This window comes from Mobula hypostoma, chromosome 10, assembly GCF_963921235.1.
Source record: "Mobula hypostoma chromosome 10, sMobHyp1.1, whole genome shotgun sequence".
Taxonomy (NCBI): Eukaryota; Metazoa; Chordata; class Chondrichthyes; order Myliobatiformes; family Myliobatidae; genus Mobula; species Mobula hypostoma.
The window spans coordinates 35217995-35242927 of NC_086106.1; the positions used below are offsets into that span (position 1 = coordinate 35217995).

At 43.1% G+C, this 24933-nt stretch overlaps 1 protein-coding gene across 1 annotated transcript; it reads right to left on the reverse strand.

Annotated features, from left to right (window-relative positions):
* Positions 1 to 1670: 1670 nt before the first annotated feature.
* LOC134352502 (probable G-protein coupled receptor 139) lies at positions 1671 to 23058 on the reverse strand. The gene is made up of 3 exons (XM_063059768.1): positions 22911 to 23058; positions 9973 to 10843; positions 1671 to 1827 (listed from the first exon to the last, which is right to left on the reverse strand). Exons 1-3 carry the CDS (start codon positions 23056 to 23058, stop codon positions 1671 to 1673), a joined length of 1176 nt encoding a protein of 391 aa, XP_062915838.1.
* Between the last annotated feature and the right edge of the window lie 1875 nt (positions 23059 to 24933).

The window sequence follows — 24933 nt, forward strand, 5'->3', positions numbered from 1 at the left end:
AGCAACTGGTGAGGCTTCACCTTCAGAATTGTGAACTGTTTTGGGCCCTTCATCGTAGAAAAGATGTGCTGGCATTGCAGAGGGTCCAGAGGAGGTTCACGATGATGTATCCAGGAATGAAAGAGTTATTATACAAAGAACGATTGATGGCTCTGGGTCTGTACTCGCTGGAATTCAGAAGAATGAGGGGGGACCTCATTGAAACCTTTCGAATGTTGGAAGACCTAGACAGAGTAGATGTGGAAAGAATATTTCCCATAGTGGAAGAGTCTAGGACAAGAGAGCACAGCCTCAGGATAAAGGGGCGCCCTTTCAAAACAGAAATGCAGAGAAATTTCTTTCACCAAAGGGTGGTAAATTTGTGTAACTTGTTGCCACAGGCAGCTGTGGAGGCCAGGTCATTGGGCGTATTTAGGGCAGAGATCGATAGGTTCTTGATTGGACAAGGCATCAAAGGTTACGTGGAGAAGGCAGGGAACTAGGGTGGAGGGGTAGGAGAATAAAGGATCAGCTATGATTGAATGGTGGTGCAGACTCAATGGGCCACATGACCTAATTCTGCTCCTATTTCTTAATGTCTAATATAATTGCTATATTTGAGAAATGTTTAAACAAGGCACTTAATAGATAAGCCACAGATAGTTGCGTGTAAGCAAATACGATTTAGCTAGACGGCTGAAAAATGTCGAAACGATTTGGTAAACCAGGTGACCATTTCTGTAATGTACTGTTTGATGACTCCGAGTATTCCAACAGTGGTCCTGTTCTAGTAGTAATACGATGGGGGGATTGTTTATGCATCCATATGCGCTTCTGTGGAGTAATATAAACATTTAGCATAAAAACGAGCCAACGACGTCCGCACTGAACTTCAAGTACCTATCTATACAAATCCCATTTACTAGCACACAGACCATTGGGCGCCATGGGAGCATTCCGAACTTCGGAGTTGAATTCCGGCGCCAATCTGTAAGAACTCCAGGTAAGGCTTCCTTGTGAACACGTGGGTTTTCTCGGGTCCTCCAGTTCCCTCCCAAAGACATTTCGGGAAGGTTAATTGGTCATTGTAAACTGTCCTGTGATTAGGTTTGAGTTCATCAGATTTGTTGGGAGTTGCTAGGGTGGAAAGACCTACTCCACGCTGTGCCGCTAAATAAATAGTTCACTTTTAATGGTTGTGAGGTGCCTACCTGAAGGCTGCCTGTAGCTGGAGTGGGCCAGATTTACAGATGAGACAGACTCTTTCAGTTCAAAGTTTCAAAGGTTCAAAGGACAAATCTAATGTCGGAGAAATGTATACAATATACATCCTGAACTACTTTTGCTTCGCAAACATCCACGAAAGCAGAGAAGTATCCCAAAGAATGAACACCATTTAAAAGTAAAAACCCCAAAGTCACACCCCCAGAGCCCGCTTGCCGCGTGTAAGCTGCAGCGAGCAACAATCCCCCACCGGCAAAGCAGAAAGCGCACCCGCTACCTAGCTCAAGCGTCAGCTAAGCGATAGCAAACACACAGACCAAAGTTACACCAAAAGGATTCGCATTTCATCCAACATTCGACAGACCACAGGTTCTCTCTCTCTCCCTGGCAAGGGAAAGGGAGGTGTCCCCCATTTTCACAGCAAGCGGGAGACATAACAACAACCCACTGGTTTATGGTGTTAAAAGTTAGTTTCGTCGCTTTTTTAGAGCTCTGTATCCGAAGATCGTAAAGACCTCGGAGTCTTCGGCCCGCAGCGAAAGATTTTCCGGCCTCGCCGAAGACACATGAGTCTCCTGACACCGATCTTCGGTCATCCGGTCTCCAGAGCTCCGAGTTCTTAGGCTTCCGAACACGAGTTGAGACTATCAGGACAAACCCTTAGCATGTCGAATAACGGCCAGTCCAGGAACTCCGATTCCCACAAAGAACCGAAGCCTGCGTGTAACTCCAGGTTAGGATCTTCAAAAGAACCCTGAAAGGGAAAAATAAAGATATTGAAGGTGGAAATAGAGCTGCTTCCGAAGATGCAAGCGAAGGAGTTGCCTTCTTTCGTCTCTAAGCTTCTTAAATCGTGGCCATCAAATATCGTATCTAGTTTTCGACATCTATGCTAAGTAGAAAAGTTTCCTGCCATCTACCATAATCATTCTCGCAGAAACTTTTGTCTAGTGATTGTAATCCAAGGAAAGAATTGTCTGGCTCTCTGAACTGAAAAATCTGTTGCTGGTAACTCACGGAAACAATAATTATCGGTTAGGCACAGAGGGAATCTGTATTAGCTGACAAATATCTTTATTTGTTGAGTTAACAACAAGCATGCAAATCATATAGAAGTAACTTTCTGTTACCCATCCTATTCAGACCATTGTCACTCGAAGGGCCTCCGGATTGAACCGTCATATTAAAGGTTTCAACAGAGGTAACTTTCTATCTGCATCCGCTGTTGCACTACTCCAGGCTACTCTGTTTAAGGTAACTCTTATACATGTGAGATCCCTTTCAAATAGACTTTTGTCTTAAATGATTTGATTACCTGTACAGACGTTGATTTTATGTCCTTAATTAAGTCCTGGTTAAAGCCAAATGAATATAACCAGTTATCTGAAATCTGTCACCGTGACTGTGACAGTTTCCGTTCGTCGAGGTCCAGTGGCCATGGTGGCGGGCCTGCATTTTAGGTGCAATCTACTGTCTGTCATCTTTTTTTGTCAACTTTCGAAGTACATATGATTAAAAATTGTGGTCCTGATCCACATGAGATAGTACTGAGAGGTCTCATGCGCTTGCCGGTCAATCCTTAATTTTCGGTTAAAGAGATGGACATCCATATTATGAGTGAAAGCATGTGGCATTATTGTCTGGCATTAGCATAAAGTTATCAGCAAGTACTTGAAGACCAGAGGATCCTGCCGGCTGTAGTGTGACACATTAACCAGCCGGGAGATCAGGTACTCATGAGAACCTACCGACTGAAGAACTTCCTGGGGTCGTGCTAGGAAGGTCCAGTCCAAGGGTCGCTGTCCTCAAGTACCGCTGTAAGGTTCAGCAGAAAGCCGACGTGGGTGCACCACTGGCACATTAAGCCCGCTGTGCTGACAGACCAGAGAGCTGGTGGTCAGAAGGAACTTCGTGATAAGGAATGACGGACTGAAATCTTGTTTTTTTTTGTTATTTGTCAGCTTCATTAATCACTATGCACTGTAAGTTTTGTGTAATTTGAGCATTTATTTTCTGCCTGAATGCAGAAGTGTCTAACAGTAGTAATAATCTTAATATGTTTCGTCGAACTAGCTATGAATGTGCGTCACGTGCTATCCTGTCAGGTTGTTGGTTGTGCTCTAGAGGAACTATAAATTCAGGAGGATTACCAATGCGGTCAATGCGCTACAGAAATTCAGAAAAATGTGTCTTGTCCTCTACAGGACAAAAACAAGGGAGTGTGGAAATAGCGGTTAAGTAAGGGATAAATACAACATCCAGGCAAGTACAGCTCGAGGCAGTAGTAGTCTATCCATACCGTTGAAGTGATACCGCCGGAGCCACCCTTGCTCACTGCAGTCGAGATAAGCGATCAAGCTAGACAAGTGGGGCTGCTCAGAAAGGATGCCACTTTTGGAAAGATCTGTTAGGAGCACAGCTCCTCCAACACAACTGGGGTGTGGTGAACACAGACGAAATAGGAATATAACGGAAGGATGCATTGTACGCCCAATTACTAAGCGACAATTGTTTTACTAACTTTAAAGTGTCATCAGTTGTTAGTTTGTAGTTCCTCTTGACTTTAATATCCCTATTGTGAATAGCGGTTGATTTGCAAGTACGAAATTCAAACAAGAGCAATCTATCAAGTGGTCAATATCCATAACTGATAAGTAAATTCGTATAAAGGTATCAGTTGTTTTAATCTGACTTCAGAGCTGTGGGGTGACGTGTGCCATGCTGTTCTCCTTGTGCATAAATAAAATTATTGTGATTGAGTGGGAAATGAGACTGTGTTCAAGGTCCAGCTACTTAATTTTATTTTATTATCGGCGACGATACATTCGTAGAGACACTACTGTAGAAAACTCTAAGGAACGAGATTCGGAAGAGTTGGCACTAGTTAGAAATGGTAAGTATGGCTTTCGAAGGGAAGCCTTGTTTTGCTCATTTCATTGCTCTTTTGTGAGCATAACATAAGGGATCGATGCAGTAAGACGATAGGTAATGATCATAATCTGGACATTTGACAATAATCCGTTTGGCACAAAAGGTAAACATGCTAATTGGGTCCAAATTTGGCTTCACGATGGGAGACAAAGTGTGCTGCTGGAGGAAAGCTTCCCTGATGTTAAATTTGGTGCCACAGGTGCCTTTGTTATTCATGATAAGTATAATTGCCTTGTATCTGATCGTAGGAGGTATGTTAGCATAGCTTGCGGATGGTATGGCAGCTTTTGCTGTTGTGTTTAACGAGGAATTCTCTCAAATGCTACAGAAGGATTGCAATCAAAGGGAAATCTTGGTGGAGTGCTGTTAGATGGAATTTAATCGAGGAAACTGTAAGATGGTGCGTTTTGGAAAATGAAATAGAGGTGGGACAAAGGACTTGCTTATCACAAAATTAAGGAACATAGATGAACACTTGAACCACGAAGCCATAGCAGGTTAAGTCGGATTTATACAGCAAAGCATATGGCGATTGGGATGGACCTGGTGAAGCGAAGGATCCATTTTGTTCTGGATTACTCTCTGAGTTTATGACTTTAGAGTGGAGTGATTTATTCGAGTTCTGGTCTCATTCTTCCTTCAAAGGTATCTGCTACATTTCCACAAAAGAGGTTCGTGCATAAAATTAAAGTATTTAGGTTTGGAGTGATAAAAATGACTGAGATTCCCTTACACTTAGATTGAGCAGAAGTTCTTACGTGACAGCAAGAGAGGCAAAACTCTACCACCGAAGCTGTTGTAATTCCCTATAGCTTAATAATGAAACAGAACAGGTGGTGGAATTGCAGGTTAGGAAATATTTTGGGAAAGTTCATAATAATTCTGTAGGATGCAAGATTGTTATGAAAAGGTAGTAACGCTTCTTTTTCTCAAGTCAAGTTCATGAATTGGGAAAGACTGGTGGTCATAGTGTAAGAGAAGATGAGACCTCGAAAAATTATATTTGGATCCGTTATTTGCAACTAAAATGACTTCCGACCAGTGGGGATCTTCCAAAACAGGGAGTTCAGAACCAGCATATTACAGCAAGCGTGAAAGGCAGATATGTCAAGATTAGCGAAACTTAGAGGACAAAAGGTAATTGAAGGTTTGATTACAAAAGCAGCTACAAACATACATGTCATTAAGGGCATATAGAGAGGCCTTTTCATATTTCGTTTGTGCAAGAAGGAGCCGTGACTTATAGTTCATCGTAAGACCAAGAGAACCCTAAGTCACTCTGTAATATTGTTAGGTGTAAGAGCGCACGTTGGAAAATGTTTACGCACTTTCGGGATCACATGAATAATCCATCTGAGGAGTAAAGGGATATGGGCAAGTTCTTAAATGAATATCTTAAATGAGTTCAGAGCATGTCAGCATTCAAAATAGGAAGGGTAAACGCCATGTGGCACATAAGTGTGCATAATTCTCCAAAGGCAGATAACTTCAAGTAATCCCAGGACCACATCACGGAAAATTTATTACAGTATTCTCTGAAATGCAGTATTTATTTACATTTGAAATGGTGGAACTTATTAGGTATCGTCAACATGGTTTAGTGCAGGGAAATCCTGTCACAGTGCTTTACGTTTTTGACATATTTTACACAGGGAAATAGATATTTTAGATACAGCATTTGTCAAAACCTGGTATGGAAATCTGATCCAGTAGCTTCTTACGATTTGGACCCAAGGCGAGCTGTCAAATTTGATCCCAAATTGACTTCATAGTTCAAAGTAAATATATCAAAGTATGTCTACTATATACAGCCTTGAAACTCGTCTTCTTACAGTCAGACACAAAAATAGAGAAACCCAATAGAACCCATTAAAAAGACCGTCAAGCATCGAGTTCTCGAAATAAGGAACATGTCGCGCAGACAATATAAAATTAACAAGTAACATTTTGGATATAAAGTTCACGAAAGTGAGCCCACAATCCCGAAGCCATCGCTGCAGCCTGTTCATAAGCTTGTGCGTGGAATGAAAGCGTAATGGTGCAATAATTAGAGGTATAGTGGTGTGCTGCAGAGATCCTTCAAATGACTATTGTTGCTTGTGACAGATATATAAATAATACACGTGCGTATAGGAGGAAATCGACTGGAAAATTTATGAATGATACCAATAAAGTTCAACTCCGCCATGGACGATCCCAGGCTCGGCTGCGAAAGGAGGAGGTTTGGACGCGAGGCTAGAAACCCTTCCGGTAAAACTCCAGGGTGACAGAAAGGCCAAAAGAAGTTCCAAGGACCTTCTTCCTGGAAGAGGGAGAAACTTCACCTAGAAGACGAGGGGTAGGCTCATTGAAACCTATTGAATGGTAAAAAGAGTGGATGTTGAGAGGATATTTCCTCTGGTGGGTGAGTCCAAGACCAGCGGACACAGCGACGGAATAGAGGGCGTCCTTTTAGAACAGAGATTTGGAGATTTTTTTTTAACCAAAGAGTGGTGGATCTGTGACATTCGTTGCCACAGTCAGCTGTGGAGGCCAAGTGTTTGAGTATATTTAAGGTAGAGGTTGATAGATTCTTGTTGGTCATATCTTAAAGAGATAAGATGGGGGTGGAGGAAGCAGGAGACTGGGCTGAGAGGAAAAATGGATCAGCCATAATTAAACGGTAGTCCAGACTGGATTGGCCACTTAGCCTGACTCTGCTCCTATCAATTATGGTCATGGTTTAAGTCACGTGGAGAATGCGGAGGTCATAGGGCAAATTAACCTTCAGCCATGTCCCCAGCAGGGGTGATATGCTCAAGAAGATGAAGAAGACTAATGAAGTTACAGAAGCTGCAACTAAGCTGCATAAATATACAGTAAGTAAAATGGGAAAGGGTAGGGCATTAGAAGGTGATGATTAATCTTGACAAGGGTATAGTCATGCACTTTGGGAAGACATATAGCGACAGTGCATATACAGTAAATGATAGGGCACCAAGGAATTTTGATGAACAGAAAGACATGGTTATTCAGGTTCATATTTCCTTGAGTTTTGAAAGCCAATCGACTGAGTGATAAAGAAGATTCATGGTATGCTTGCTTGCATAGGTCCAGCCACAGCATATAAGAGCTGGAACGTAATATTCCAAGCCACTAGTTAGACAACACTTGTAAATTAGTGTGTAATTCTTAAGGACATGGTATAAGAGAATGTGACTGCACTGAAGAGAATATCGATCGTGCTGCCTCGTTTAGAACAGTTTAGTTACAGACGACATTGAATGCCTCGGAGTGAATGAGGCTGATAGAAGTACATGAAAGTACGTGCGATATAGAGCATAGATAGTCAAAATCATTAGCCGAAATCAAATCAAAACAAAAGGACATTGGGTTCTGGTAAGCGAAAGAAAGGTTAAGAAGGTTTTCGGGTGTGAGATTTATTTTTATACAAAGAAATATTTGAAAGCAGTAAGCGCTGATGGACGAGGTGATGAGATCAAAAATCATTTGAAGGGAAAAGATGAAAAACGAAAGCAATCTAGCAAATCATATCAAAATGGATAGTAAAAGTTTTTCAAGTAGGTTAAAAATAAAAGACACTTTAGAATGGATATAGTACCGCTAGAAAATGAGGCAGGAGAAATAATAACGGGGACAAGTGGATGGCTGATGAACTAAGTAAGTATTTTGCATCAGGTTTAACTGTGGAAGACACTAACAGTATGCCTGATGTTGTAGTGTGCGAACGAAGAACCGTGGGTGCAGTTATTAATACCAGAGAAATGCTGACAAAAAGCTGAAAGACCTAAAAATACATAAGTCTCCCTGACCAGATATACTGCACCCTTGGGTTCTGAAACAGGTAGCGTTAGAGTTTATGGTGACATTAGAAATTACCTTTCAAAAATCATTGGACTCTGGCATGGTGCCAGAGGACTGGAAAATTGCAAATGTTACTCCACTCTTTCAGAAAGGAGAAAGGCACAGAAAGAAAAATATAAACCATTTAGCCTGACCTCAGTGGTTGGGAACACGTTACAGTCAATTATTAAGCATGAGGTGATGGTGTACTTGCTGATACAGGACAAGGTAGTACAAAGTTTGCACGGTTTCCTTCAGGAAAAATCCCGTCTGAGGACCCTGTTGGAAATCATTGAGGGGACTACAAGTCGGACAGATAAAGGGGATACAGTGGTTGTTGTATATTTGAACTCCAAAGGCCGTTGACAAGGTGCCACACATGAGACTGCTAATTAGGTTAAGAGCCTATGTTATTACAGAAAAGTTACTAATATGGTTAGAGCATTAGCTGATTGGTTGGAGGCAAAGATTGGAAATAAAAGGATCATTTTCTGGTTGGGTGCCAGTGTTCAGTGGTGCTCCACAGGGGTCGGTGTGGAGAGCACTTCTTTTTCTGCTGTATATAAATGACTTAGGTGGTGGAATAGATGGATTTGTTGCCAGGTTTACAGATGATACGACAATTTGTGGAAGGGCAGGTAGTGTTGAGGAAACAGTTAGGATGCAAAAGGACTTAGGCAGATTAGGAGAATGGGCAAGAAAGTGGCAAATGGAATACAATGTTGGAAAATGCAAGGTCGTGCACTTTGGTAGTAGAAACAAATTTTCTAAACGGGCTAAACTCCAAAAATTTGAGATGCAAAGGGACTTGGGAATCCTTGTGCAGAACAGCCTAAAGATTAACTTGTAGGTCGAGTCCGAGGGCAAATGCCATGTTAGCAATCATTTCAAGAGGTCTAGAATACAAGAGCAAGGATATGATAGTCAGGCTTTATACGGAACTGGTGAGGCATTTATGGGCCTTTCACCTGAGAAAAGATGTGCTGGCATTGGAGAGGGTCCGGAGGAGGTTCACAATGTTGTATCCAAGAATGAAAGAGTTATCATATGAAGAACGATTGATGGCTCTGGGTCTGTCTCGCTGGAATTCAGAAGAATGAGGGGGGATCTCATCGAAAACTTTAGAATGTTGGAAGGCCTAGGCAGAGTAGGTCACAACCAATTTTTCCCATAGTGGGTGAGTTTAGGACAAGAGGGCACAGCCTCAGGATAAAGGGGCGCCCTTTCAGAACAGAAATGCAGAGAAATTTCTTTAGCCAAAGGGGGGTGAATTTGTGGAATGTGTTCCCACATGCAGCAGTGGAGGCCGGGTCGCTGGGTGTATTTACGGCAGAGATCGATAGGTTCTTCATTGGACAAGGCATCAAAGGTTACGTGGAGAAGGCAGGGAACGAGGGTCGAGGGGGAGGTAAAAAAAAAGGATCAGCTGCTATTGAATGGCGGTGCAGACTCGATCGGCCAGATGGCCTAATTCGGCTCCTATTTCTTACGATCTAATATAATTATTATAGTGTATTTGAGAACTGTTAAAACAAGGCACTTAATAGATAAGCCACAGACAGCTGCGTGTAAGCAATTTAGTTAGACGGGTGAAAAATACCGGAAGGGTTTGTTAAACCAGGTAGATCATTTCTGTAATGTACTGTTTGATGACCCCGAGTATTCCAACAGTGGTCTTATCCTAGTGGTCGTGAGACACGGGAACTTGTGACAATCCGTACAGAAGAACTCGCCAAAAGACATTAAGATTTCTGTGATATTTTAAATTAAATTCTGAAACAGAATTTTCATTAGCCATTATTGTTCTTCCTGCTTGACCACAGTGTGGTTCTGTGAGGAAGTGGTAGAGATGGCCAGCACTCCACTTGCATAAAAAAAGTAGTGCATAGTGAATGAATAAAGACTGGTGGATTCTCTCGAACAACTATTCGAAAAGTGCAAATAGTACATCCATCTGAATTGCTTTATTTTCCAATTATCAAATTAAGTAAATACTTAAACCCATTTTTAAATTCATCTCTGAACTTTCTCTGAGTGCCTGCATAAATGCATGTGTTGGTGCAGCAGCTCAGAAGTAGCAACATGACTCCGGTTTCCTGGAGAATGAATCTCGGATTGCTGGGGCTTGAACCGGTCGAATAGTTGCTGTTTGTGAACCGAACAAATAAAAAGTTTACAACACGAGTCACCCATAACACGATGAAACTACCCGAGATAGTGAAGAGTAAAACAATAGACTTCCTTCGACTCTCCATTTCCGAGTCTTTCTGTTTCTCTCCATTACTGTGACCCCGGAGTCTCTTGCGGGCTCTGCTCGCTGCTAGAATGTGCCTAACCGTGAGTGCGTTGAGCAGCAACATCAGTATGAAAGGCGCACACGGATTTAAGATGTAGTCAATCCAGTTAAATGCTGTCCATAAAACATTCGAATAAAAACTTAACCTAAAGTTGCAGAACCACTGGACATTATTGATTATGTACAAGGGTTCAATTGCAAAGTACATAGGAATGTTTTTCACAAAAGACAGGGCGGAAACCACTCCTATAACAATAGCAGCCGTTGTCTCGGTGCAATACTTCGTTTTTAGTTTTTGCCAGCAAATCGCCACAAACCGATCAAATGTGAAAACGACAGTTAACCAGACGGAACTGTCCCTGGTTGCATAGATTAGAGCAATTCGAAGTCTGCAGACTGGGGTGGCTTGGAGAAACAGAACCGGGAAATACAACATACTGACCCTGTGTAATATCACCGCCGTGATGAGCACCAGAAGATCCGTCACTGCCATACCAACCAGGTACCGAGTGATACACCGAGAGAGACCGCACCTTCCGCGCGACAGGATAACAATCGTCACCAAATTACCTGATTCAAGAAAAAAGACACATTCAAGATCCTTAGTCTGTGGCACTCTAGTTGCATTGTAAATTTAAGAAATGCACTACCCAAAAAGACGAACACAACACATTTAGAATTGCGTAAAGACGTTCAGCTCGGTCAGTGCAAGTCGTGGAAATATGGGTTTGCCTTGGGAATATGGAAGTCTAAGAGATCTTGGAACAATTTCCACACACTCTGTTATATAGTTTCTTAAGGCGGTGAGTAAAGCTGGAGGAGACAGCTGTCAATGGAAACTGAAATCACAATAGCAAAAGTTGGGACAGATCTCCCTGATTACATCCGGGATCAGTCCTGCATTTATCAGATAACTGTGAGAATCCTACACGATATCTTCTGAAATTTGGGGGAAAATGTTAATAATATCGAATGCTCATGTCACAATTAATTTGAAGACACCTATCCTATTAAAATTCTTGGCATTGCATGACGGAGATAAAATTAGCATGCTCCACGAATGGAACCAATAGCAATATATAAATACACCTGCACGGATACGGGAAGATAACCTGTTGACTAACTATCGACTCTCAGCTCGATTGGATGCAATAAAAATCAATTGTTCCGTCCATACCTGGGACTCCAACCGCTGCCAGAACAGGGTAATAAATAGCATAAAGCAAGCCCGCCACGTTTCCATGCATCGTTTTTCAGAAGCTATGAAAGTTGCCAGAGCTGAAGGAAAATCGACGCCGTGTGAAATGTAGAAGCTCACCTAATATACTGGTTGGAAATCCTCCACGGGCCGATTAAGTCTTATCACCCGTCATAATGTTTATACCCTTGAGATAAACAAAGTAAATATTTCGTCTGTTTTTTTACCCTACACTGTGTATTAAATATTGTTGTGATAATATTACGTCGATGCAGAGTTACACAACATAAGATATAGATATAGTAATGAAAATGATCGCTACATTTTAACCTCAGCTATCCGGCTGCTATAAATTATGAAATGACAGCTTCGTTATTCACCTTTAATATTCTGACAGCTACATGTATCATTCTGTGATTTTATGCTCACCTTCTTAACTAAAGACAGAACATTATGGGAACATGCAGTAGATCGGGAGACTTGCAAAATAATAAATGATTCGAAACATGTGACTTCCAAAGGTTGGAAAGAAGATAGGTTAAAACTTAAAGTGACAAAACATGAGCACTCATAATCGGAGGATAGCAAGTACATTATACGTTAACACAAACAAACAGGAATCGGCACTCAAAGGAAGTACAGATATAATTTGCATGTAGTGATTACGAGAGATGCCGAAACAAACACCATTATCCATGCGGGACTAAGCGACCAACCCACTGTCGGAGACTTCTAAGTATACATATATGCCCTGGTTCTGTGCGAAAGCGGGAAACACTACGTTGTGCGTAAGTTTCACTTGGGCCAATAAAAGGTGATTTATGTTCTGTAACTCACAATACATTATTAAGTGGAAACTTGTATCCTAGCTTGCTTGAAAAAATAACACAAGCACAGGTGCAAATTGTTTTCGCATCTCTAGCTCATGTGAATAATAAAGAATTTTGGTATGTTTTATAATAAAATTAATTAATAAATTGCAGTTGAGGGTAATAATGAAATGCCTGTATCTGGAGATTACACTAGAAATATTCAATCCATTAATCTATATTATTAGAAAGGCCTTACATTGGGAATTACAATTTGATGAAAGGATACTCTTTCATTGCTGGGACACCAAATGGAGTGCTAAAGGTTAATACCAAGGTAAATATAAACAAATATTTCTCCACACTTACAGTCCTTACCCCTGCTGTGGAACTAAAATAAGTCCTGTTCCATTGTGAGGCATAACTGACAATTATAGCATAAAGCTGCAGGACCAAAGAACTAAACTAACGCAGGAAATGATAAATCGAGTAATGTATTTTATAACTATTTACAGTTAAATAAGAGAGTCAGCGTGCTTAATATCCTTTATGTTATGCTATCTACTTTTGTTAAATAGTTTCTTGCAAAAGCTGCACATTCAAGTGCCTGCAGCCTTAGTTTCCGTATGACGATGCTTCGTTTTCAGCTTCAGGGAAATAATTGCCCTAGACAGGGAACATTGGTTGAAACTTCAATGTCTGAATTATTTCCTAACTTTATACATCAGTCTATTCTCACTATATTCAACATCCAGGCCCTTAGACCGTTTTAAATATAGTTATCTGTCACAACAAAGTCGTTATCAGCCATGATATCGAAGCAAATAGATATTCAACCCAGTTCTACAAAGCTCTGGTTGTCATTTGGTGAGTAAACGGCGCTGGTTACAGATTATGGACCATTGCATAAACCTGAAGTATGTATTTGTCACAATGGGGTGCTTGGAACGGACCCAAATGCGAGACACAGACACTGAAGGTCAAGGAACAGGACTTGACTAGAGTAGGGACGTGACAGGATACAGGCAAGGAGCAGGGCCAAGAACGCAGACTTGGGCGAGGGAAAGCGGGACCAGGACTAGAATCCATGGACTAGGAGACAAGGTATCGACTCCGAGCCCGAGACTGGACAAGGACCCAGAACCTGGGTCTTGCCTCGGGCTCGGACCCCAGAACCAGGCAAGGACATGACATGGCTCCAGAACAGGACGTGGCTGGGGAGTAGAGGCGTGAGCTTGGAGACAGGCTGGGTTCTTTGCTCTTGAAGCTTGAGGCTGGGGTCTTGGGTCTTGAGTCTGGAGCTTGGAGGCCAGCTGGAGTCTTGGATCTTGAGTCTGGAGCTTGGAGGCCGGCTGGGGTTTTGGGTCTTAAGTCTGGAGCTCAGAGATCAACTGGGAACTGAACATCAACGTAGACCCGGGACTTGTCCTTCGAAAAGCCGGGACTCATCGTTAATACAACACCAACATGAGACAGGACAGTACATAGACAAATAAACTTAAACAAGACGGGACTCAAACTCTCCACACCAAGATGGGACAGGTCCACCTGTTTGGGTAACGGCAGAACTGCTAAACTTACCCTACAGAGACAAAGAGAAGACAAGACATGTGCCCCCGCGGGGCAACGCCAAAACGGCCTGCCTTACCCCACGGAGGCGAGGACAAGACAAGACATATCCTGCCGCAGGGCCTCAGCAAAACGGGCTGACTTACCCCACGGAGGCGAGGACAAGAAAAGACAAACACGAAAGAACGACAGACAGTTCCATCTCTGCTTCGGAGTTTCTCTGAGTCTCAGTTACAGCCAGCAACTTCCGCTGGCTGCAGAAACAGCCGGATCCCTGCCTAGCTCGGAGTGGCTGACGGCCACTCAGTTGGCCCGGGAAACAGCCGAATCCATACCACAAAGACTACTCCAACAAGTGGCAACAAGGCTCCATGAAGTGGTGGTCCTCCAGCCAGGCCTAGAGATCACGAATGGTTTCACTAGCCTTCCATCAGCAGGTTGCTCCAAGGGGGACTGACAAGACAAACCAGCAGCCCACACTCAGCCCCAAGGCTACTTACATTCCAAGCCCCAAGATGGGAAGCAGGTGCCTATGCTTAACCCAATCAAAACCAGGGACAGCTGGATGACCCGGAGTCCTGAGTCTACAGACCGGACCGTGAAATGGAATGCAGACTTCACGGACCGGACCATGACAGTATTAACATTTCACTGAGGCATCTATGAAGCGTTACCTTACATGTCAGACATTAAGTAATTTGAATCATAGTCATAGAGTCTTAGAGACGTGCAGCGACTCAACCATTAACGTTACGTAATTAAATAGTTAAATAATCACACTTAATATCAGAGAATATATACAATATACAACCTAAAATTCTTGTTCTTCACAGACATCCACGAAAACAGGAGTGCTTAATATTAATGCCATTTCCCTGAATTATATTACTTAATCCTTCCCCCACCTTCACCCAAAAGAAATTCTAATAACCTGCACACTGAAGGAAATTTGTAGCAGTTAATTAATTTCTTCAGTTGTGAAACGCTATGCAGTGACAGCCAATAAGGTCAAGTTAGACAGTCACCATCATTACTCAATACATTGACCAACAACTTCAAGATTTTCACACTCAAAGATGTCACCTCTGATACGTGAATTTGTTCTTAGTGATCTGATACACTATCGGAATGTGTAACCTTTTTTGTTGATATCAATATGATTAGCGGCATGAATACTGATCTATTTACAAATAGTCATCGATGCAGAATTTTTTGAAATGCTAAAATAACTGCCTGAGCTCAGGATGCGTCAATCAAAACTGGTCATTCATGCTTTCCACTAACCTGCGTGCAAAGCCCTGTCTGAAAGTCCATAACAGAATTCTTTGAAACCAAATTCATATAATCTGGAAGACTCGATAACGTGCCAAAGGCCATTGCAGTGTAAATATTACATGGGAAGAAGACAAAATTGTCTTCTACAAAAACATAAAGACTTTGGCTGGAGGTTAAGGCAACTGTCCGGACACCCAATCTTTAGAAGTCCTTGTTTTTGTCATAATCTAATATACGTAATCCTTAGACATGAAGGCATCTCAAGTTTACCTTTCGAGAAAATAATATTGTAGATATAAAAGTTTGAAAATGGATTTTATCAATTTGGAACAAATGGCGAAATACTGAAGGATATTTCAAGCAGTTAATATAAATTAAGTTTGAATTATAGGTTTGAATCCGGTCTCTGGCACTGTAACAGATAATTCCTCAGACATGATCCTAACCAGTAATACACAGCCAAAGAGCTGATCATTTCCTGAAGATTACACATTAACAAAACACGTAGTTGATCCTTGGTGGTCCAATGAAACATCAGCATTTTTAGCATTTCGTACTAACCGTTTTCTACTTTCAGCAGAATATTGCCAAATATCGGATGATGGGAGGAAATACGCGCCGTTTTGCATTAGTATGTCACAAATTCTAGCAAGTTAAGTAGTTACTATATCTGGGATTACAAACATAATTGCTGAAATTGTGATTCACCATTCCTTCATGGAGTCCAATGTAAGAGCAGGAGATGACAGAGGTTTCTAAACCATCTACGAGAAATATTCACTCAATACAAGGAATCGCGAGGGACCTCTGCAAGGATTTTTTTAAATAATTACAACGAGAAGAAGAGATTCTGGAAGCTCTTGATTTCAGACATTAGTTTTCATGTTCACCTTCTGACGCTATTTAAATATTTTGGTAATTTTAAGTGTTTCCATTGCTATTATCATCCATTAATATTTAGAATCTTGAGAAACCATAGAATAAACAAACCTTTAAATGTTTTACAACATTTTTATATTTTTGTCAATCTCAAACTCTTAAAAAATGTTCACAACTTTAAACTCCTTTGTTCTTTGTGTGATTTAGCTCAGTCTATTTCTTCCAGAGTTCTCTTACACCGAGATAGATTTGAAGATTATTTATCAAAAGCTTCATCATTTTTCTTTACAGTCACATAATTGCCGAGAGGAAGACCTTGCGATGGGACATGGCCTTAAAATGGTCAACAGTTGCTAAACTGCAGAAGCTGAAAACAGTATATTGCGAGGCACTGTAGGATGTCGCTGGCAGGAAAAACGGGACAGTACAGAATACATAAATAGGAAAACAGAAATGATCATGATTCCGGTTTAAAATGGTGCAGGTGAAACATAGTGACGACTTGATGGTAGCAAACAAAACAAAAATTTCCGGTACTAATCACATTTTTGTTGGATATGTTACGTACCTTGTAACTGGGTTGCCAAGCCAGCCAAATTGGAAAGCTCGTTGGAGTCTGTGATTACTGGGAACTAATAAAGTTTATTAAAGAAATAAGTAATACAGTACACTAATCGCAAGGATACAAATGTATCAGGTTAGCAATGATAATACACACATATACACAGAAATAGGATAATAGGAATCAACCAAGCTCTGTCGCAGTCTCGGGGTAAAATGATCAGTCTTAAGTGAAGTAGAGTTCAGTTTAGTGCAGTTCGAAGTAATCGCTGTTGTTGTACCGTTGGGGAGAGAGAGAGAGAGAGAGAGTGAATGAGAGATGCAGTTGGTTTCGGGCAGACCTTTTGATGTCTTCTGATCCCACAGTGGTCACCGACTGTGACCCCTTCGTTCCGGATACGATTGTTCTTCCGCGGTGAACCCGGCACCCAGGCAAGGGCGGACACACACCCCAGGTTCCACCAATCGTACCTTTACAGCCTGTGAGCCTCTGACCGATTCCCGTGAACCGGTCCTCCAAATTCCACCAACCTGTGGGGGCACACTGCTCTTTCCAGGGTCTCGTGGCGTGTTGTGCCTTAGCAAACCTGCTCTTTTTATCCCACTGCTGGGGTATCAGCTGTCCATCAAACTTCAAACAGTTCAGGTTCAAAGCAAACGGTCTGTCAATATCTGAATTGTGTTTCTTTCTCGTTAATCTCTCTCTTCTGTTTTATTAGCATTTTGAATGTTACTCCATTGTCTTCCGTTATCTCTCTCATTAGCATCATCCGTCTGGTAGCTCTGCTTGGCGTCACACATGACACCACCACCCTTAAAAGGATTTTTACCGGGGTAAAAATTATGGGCATGAATGCACATTATAAGATACGCACTAATATGCAGGTAGTCGTCAGCTATTCGGCTAATACAGAGAACTGTAAGTTTTAACACCTTGACAGACAATCAGCAATCACATTGTCAGTTCCTTTTATACGTTATATCTTAATATCAATATCCTGCAATACCAGGCTCCAACTTAATAAGTGTTTGTTTTTATCCTTCATTGTGTGCAAAAACACTAATGGATTGTGATCAGTGTAAATTATCAGTGGTTTCCATGCCGGACAAATATAAACCTCAAAATGTTGTAAGGCCAGTATGATTGCCAGTAATTCCTTCTCCACAGTGGAATAATTTCTCTGATGGACGTTAAACTTCTTAGAAAAATAAGCCACTGGGTGTCCAATTTCCTCTTTGTCTGTCTGCAACAGCACCGCCCCTGGCGCTTCGTCGCTAGCAGCTGTTGCTAGGGAGAAGGGTTTTGAAAAGTCAGGCGCCTTCAGTACAGGGTTGTGACACAGAATCGCCTTCAAACTCTCGAAGGCTTGTTGACAAAGGTCGTTCCACACAAACTTCGCATTCTTCGGCAAGAGCTTAGTAAGAGGGAAGGTAATATCCGCAAAGCTTTTGGCAAAACTTCTGATAGTACCCCACCATCCCCAAGAACCTTCTCAGGGCTCTCTTGTCCGTCAGGACGGGAACTTCAGAGATAGCCTGCACCTGAGCCTGCATCGGTGTCAGCTGCCCCTGTCCTACCACATACCCTAGATAAGTGACCTTAGCGTGGCCGAACTCACTTTTTGCGAGGTTCACTGTCAGGTTAGCTTCAGACAGCCGTTTAAACAGCTCCTCTACCGCCACAATGTGCTCCTCCCACATGTCACTCCAGACCACTAAATCGTCAATATACGCTTTGCGTCCTTTAACCTTTTTATCACTGAATTAATCATCCTTTGAAAGGTCCCTGGGGCGTGCTTCATGCCAAAAGGTAAAACAATATACTCGTATAACCCGGATGGAGTGACAAATGCTGAGATTTCTCTAGCACGGTCGGTTAAAGGAACACACCAGTACCCTTTCAGCAAATCGATCTTTGTGATGTACTTAGCTCTGTCTACCCTTGGGATGGGGTAAGCATCAGTTTTTGTGATGGCATTCACCTTTCTGTAATCTGTACAGAATCGTATGTTCCCATCGGGTTTCGGGACAACCACACAGGGGGACGCCCATTCCGATTTGGATGGCCTAATAATTCCTGTGGCTAGCATGTGTTCAATTTCTTTCTCCACTAGCTTGCCCTATTCCAAGTTCATCCTATAGGGATGTTGCTTAATATGCTGATCTGAGGTGACAACAACATCATGTACGTTCGCCTTGCATCGCCTCGGGACATCCGGACAGACATCTGCATGCCGATTAATTAGCTTTATCAGTGGATCGCTCTGTTCAGGGGTTAAGTGAGAGACCTTATCAGCAAAATTGGATTGGCCAAAACAATAGAGTTCTCCATTCTGGTCGGCACCATATATATCTTTACAAGATGGGTTTTCCCCTTATCATTTGGCACCCCAGCCTCGTTTATTTATGTTATAACACCGACTAGATCTGCTTTCTAATCGTGGTAAGCTTTTAACATATTAATGTGTACTAATTGGGTCGGCTTACGTCTATCCGGTGTTTCAATAACATAATTCAAAGAGACTATCTTTTTAATCCCTTTGTACGGACCGTAGAATCTCGCCTGGAGGGGGTCGGTTATCAATGGAAACAGAACTAAGACCCTATCGTCCACTTGAAACACTTGTTCGCGGGCACGTCTATCATACCACTGTTTCATTTTAGTTTGGGAGTGTCGTAGATTTTCTTTGGCCAGGTCACAGATCCTTTTAAGCCTCTCACGAAATTTTAAAATATAATCAATCACTTTGACTTGTACTGTCAGACTGGACCATTGCCCTTTTAGTAAGGTCAGAGATCCTCTGGGCCGATGACCGAAGACGAGCTCGAATGGACTGAACCCCAATGACTCCTGAACCGTGTCCCTTATGGCAAATACCAAGAGGGGCAAGACATCATCCCAGTCCCTAGCGTTCTCTTGACAATAAATTTTAATCATGGTCTTAAATGTTGCGTGGAATCTTTCCAACGCCCCTTGGGACTCCAGGTAGTACACGAAGGCCAAAATCTGCTTTGCCCCCATCTCATCCAACATCCGTCGGAATGTGTGAGATGTGAAGACACTCCCCTGATCTGACTGGATTTCCCTTGGCAGCCCCACCGTAGTGAAAAATTTCACAAGCGCCTTTACCACTGCAGGAGCCTTGATGCTTGCCAGGGGCACAGCCTCCGGAAACCTGGTGGCGGCGCACATCATAGTCATCACGTACTCTCGGCCACTCGCAGTTCTGGGCAGGGGACCGACAGAATCCACAATTATTCGGGAAAAAGGTTCCCCGAAAGCGGGTATCGGTCAAAGGGGCGCTTTAGGCAGGACCTGGTTCAGCTTTCCTACCACCTGATAGGTATGACACCGTCTACAATATTCAATAATATCCTTCCTCATGTTCGGCCAGTAAAGCTCTTTCATAATTCTATCGACTGTTTTCCTCACCCCAAAATGTCCACCGAAGGGTATCTTGTGGGCCAGGTTAAAAATCTCGTCCCTATAAATTTTCAGCACTACCACCTGGTGTACCACCCCCCCACTCCTCATCTGCAGGCACGGTACTTGGTCTCCACTTCCTCTTCAGTACTCCCTCCTTCACATAATTGCCCACTGGTTCCCTTTTTATTTCTGCTTCGGAGAGAGCTGTCTCCGTCAAAACCATCAGCTCCTCGTCTCATTCCTGTGTCTGTATAAATTCCTTCCTCGCGAATGATAAATCTACCTCAACTCCCTCACTTCCTTCCACTCCACTATGCTCCTTCTTCTCCCTTTCTAACCTCTCCTGGTACAACGCTGGTAAAAATGTCTCAGCTAAATCTACATTCGCTTCGGCAGCCTTTCTGGACATGCGCCGAGTCACTGCGCAAACGGGATAAACCTGTGAGTCCATGGGTGGGGCCTCAGTCCTGGCAGCCTTGCTTGTCAGCTTTACTGCTGGGTACACATCTCCACCTGCAAGGTCGTTACCGAGTAAGACCTCCACGTCTTCCATCGGTAATTCGGGCCTCACCCCTATCGTGACCGGTCGGAGACCAAGTCACTTTTTAGGTGTATCTGGTGCAAAGGTACTGCTTCAGTCCCTTTTCCAATGCCTTTTATTACACTGACCTCCCCAGTCTCGGTCTCTGCACTAAAATCTAACACCCCCCTTAAGATCAATGACTGAAAAGCCCCAGTGTCTCTCCAGATCCGTACGGGAACTGGGTTTGACCCCTCCTTCACCGACACCAATCCGTCTGAAATAAACCTCTTGAGCCCTTCCTGAACTCTATCAGACCTCTTCTCCCCTAGTGGTTTGTTTCCCGGCTCAATACAGCCAGTCGGAGTCGCCGTTTCCTTTCCCTGTCTCCTTCTTTGGGGCAAAACACCTGGATGCTTTGTGACCGGCTTTCCCACAATTATAGCATACGACCTCAGGAGACTTCCTACCAAACTGCTTCCTGTTTTCCTTATCCTTCTCACTAGTCCTCGGCTTACTTTCTGGCTTTTCCGGCGGACTTTCTCCGCCCTCTCGACTACGCTTCTGGTAACTCTTTTTCGGGGTAAACTTTGCTTTGTGTGTTAACGCGTACTCATCTGCTAACTTAGCAGTTGCGGCTAAGGTTTCTGCCTCTTTTTCATCTAGGTAGGGTCTCATACCTTCAGTGTCACAACCTTTAAATTGCTCAATCATTATTAGCTGTAGTAGTCCGTCATAATTCCCAGTGACCCCTTTCGAGGCGCAACAACGCTTACAATACATCTGTATCTGATGGGCAATCTCTAAATACGTGCGGCCCCACTGCTTCCTCACATTCCGGAACCTTTGCCGATATGCCCCTGGGACAAACTCATAAATCCTGAGTATAGCCTCTTTCACCACATCATACCTCTGGTCATCTTCTGCTGACAACGCTGAGTAAGCTTGTTGAGCCTTCCCCTTAAGTACACTCTGAAGCAAAACAGCCCACTTATCCCTCGGCCAGTCCTGACTTGCAGCGACTTTTTCAAAATGTAGAAAGTACCGATCAACATCGTCCTCCTCAGATGGGGGAACCAACCTAATCTCCTGGGTCGCCCTGAACCCTCCACCTTGGTTCGGCATTTGGCCTCTCTCTAGTGCCATCCTTAACTTCTCCAGCTCAAACTCCCTTTCCTTCTCTCTCTCTTCTTGTTCTAACTGCTTTACACTCTCTTCCCGTTATAACTGACTTATTCTCTCTTCCCGTTCTAGCTGCTTCTCTTCTCGTTCTGATTGCATTACTCGGAACTTGTGCTCGAGTCGTAATTTTTCCATCTGCAACTGCACTGCCTCTTCACCAGGTTTGCTCATAGACACCACCGCCAGCTCCCCGTGGGGAAACATACATTTAGATACATAATGCTCAACAATAGCTCTGTGCATCTCCACTCTCCTCATTGTCGGCTTCCGCTTAAAAAGTTTCAACTGTTATGCAACAGTTGCCAATTCTGTTTTCCTCGCATCCTCTAATGCCTCCAAGGCTGGCGCCTTTAGAAATTCCTCAATCTCCATTTCTACTGTTTGCCCTTTTTTTTTCTTTCGGGAATTTTAACCTAATCAATTTACCCAATCCCAATTTTGGCGTTCAAAATCCCGGACGAGATCCCCACTTATGTTATATACCCCGTGACTGGGTTGCCAAACCAGCAGAAATGGAACGCTCGTTGGAGTCTGTGATTACTAGGACCTAATAAAGTTTATTAAAGAAATAAGTAATAAAGTACACTAATCGCAAGGATATAAATGTATCAGGTTAGCAATGATAATACACACATATACACAGAAATAGGATAATAGGAATCAACCAGGCTCTATCGCAGTCTAGGGGTAAAATGACCAGTCCTATGTGAAGCAGAGTTCAGTTCGGTTTAGTGCAGTTCGAAGTCATCACTGTTGTTGTACCGGTGGGGGGGGGGGGGGGAAGAGAGGGAGAGAGAGAGAGCGAGAGAGAGAGAGAGAGAGAGAGAGAGAGAGAGAGAGAGAGAGAGAGAGATCTCTCGCCAAAACCCCACCAACTTGTGGGGGCACACTGCTCTTCCCAGGGTCTCGTGGCGTGTCGTGCCTTAGCAAACCTGCTCTTTTTATCCCCCTGCTGGAGTATCACCTGTCCATCAAACTTCAAACAGTTCAGGTTCAAAGCAAACGGTCTGTCAATATCTGAATTGTGTTTCTTTCTCGTTAATCTCTCTCTTCTGTCTTATTAGCATTTTGAATGTTTCTCCATTGTCTTCCGTTATCTCTCTCATTAGCATCATCTGTCCGGTAGCTCTGCTTGGCGTCACACATGACAGATACAATCACTGCTGTCAATAGCCTGTAACTTGCCTTTCGCAGCTGAGCTGTTGAACCGTCTGTACGACCTGGACATTTTGCGATGTGAACTGAAGCCTTGACGATGCAGAACGGCTGCGCCGTGGCGTGAATCGAGGCGGCAGGACCCGGGCACGAGAGCGGGGAATGTGCCAATGTTTGGCCATTACAGGAGCGGACTTGAAGGAGCTTCATTGCGGCAAACCAAGGTGAGTGGAGACAATGCAGATTCGAGACAAGTCCAAGTGTGAGGAATGCCAGAGGTTTTGACGGTTTAAACACCACGCCAGATTAAAAAGGTTAGGATGTTGGTGCCGGAGCTCCCTGCTCCAGGAAGTTTACTCCTCTCTGCGCTGAACCAACTGCAGTGATGACCGACTTCGTGGCTGCGGACTTACTTGAGTGAACCTAAGTTCTAAATGTCATTTATTTACTTCTATTGATTACACGATTTGTTTTCTTTTCTGAACATCGGGTGTTTGACGGTCTTTTTTTTAATGGGTTCTGCTGAGTTTTATTGTTTTCCGGCTGCCTGTAAGGAGATGAATCTCAAAGTTGTACAGTGGTGCTTGGAAGTTAGTGAACGCAGTAGAATGTTCTCTATTTCTGCATAAATATGACCTAAATTGCGAGGTCTTAACGTAAGTACTAAAACTAGGTAAAGAGAACCCAATTAAATAAATGACATAAAATACATTATTCATTTATTTATTGAGAAAAATGATCCATTACATACATTTGTTGGAAAAAGTATGTAGACCTTTGCTTTCATTAACTGGTGTAACTTCAACCAAACTTCTAGTAACTGTTGATCAGTCCTGCACATCGAAGGAAGAATTTTAGGCCATACTAAACTGCTTCAATTCTGGGATGTTGGTGGGCTTCCTTGCATAAACTGCTTGCTTCAGGTCCTTCTACAACATTTCCATAGGATTAAGGTCAGGACTTTGACAGGTCCATTCCAAAGCACGAATTTTCTTCTTTGTAAACTATACTGTTGCTTTACTCTTGGCTTAGTGATCATTGACTTGTTACATTATTTAATTTCTATTAAGCTTCAGGTGACCGACTGCTGCCCTGTCACTTTCCTATAAAATGTCCTGATATAATTTTGAATTCATTGTTCCCTCAATGATTGCCTGCGTAAGTCCAGCTGTTATTACAACAACTCAGGAGCTGCATCATAATCCCGCTTTTCTGGAGAATGAAGAATAGTTGATTAACCACAGAGCCCATTGAAAAGATTCCATATTGAATTTGGACGTATAAAAAGTTTAAGACATAAAAGGATAAAACTTCCGGAAATGGTAAAGACTTCCTCCTGCTCTTCATTTTAGGGTCAATCGGTTTCTCTCTGCAGCTCTACACCTGGAGACTACTGCGGGCTCTGTTAGTAATAAGGCTGACTGTGTCACAATGGGGGGCGTTGGGAACGGACCCTAATGCAAGACACAGACACTGAAGTACTAGGAACAGAACTTGACTAGAGTCTAGGACGTGACGGGAGTTAGGCAGGGAGGAGGTGCAAGAACGCAGACTTGGGCTAGGACATGGACTAGACAGGGAAACCGGACAAGGAACTATGAACTAGGAGCCTGGGCTTGGGAAAGCGGGACCAGGACTAGGAACCATGAACTAGGAGCCTGTGCTTGGAGTCCGAGCCAGAGACTAGACAAGGACCCAGAACCTGGGTATTTCCTCAGGCTCGGAACCCAGAACCGGGCAAGGACATGACATGGCTACAGGACCGGACGTGGCTGGGGTTTTGAGGCTTGAGGCTGCAGGCTGGGGTCTTGAGGTTTGAGGGTGGAGGCTGGAAGCTGGGGTCTTGGAATGCAGAGGCTGATAACTCGGAGGCTGGAGCTCGGAGACAGACAGGGAACTGTACATCAACATAGAGCCGGGACTTATCCTTCAAAAAGCCGGGACTCATCTTTAACACGGCACTAACATGAGACTGGACATTACATAGACATAGATCCGGGACTAATCCTTAGACAAACCGGGACTCAATTTTATCTCCACACCAAGGTGGGACAGGTCCATCTGTCGGGTAACGGCAGAACGGCC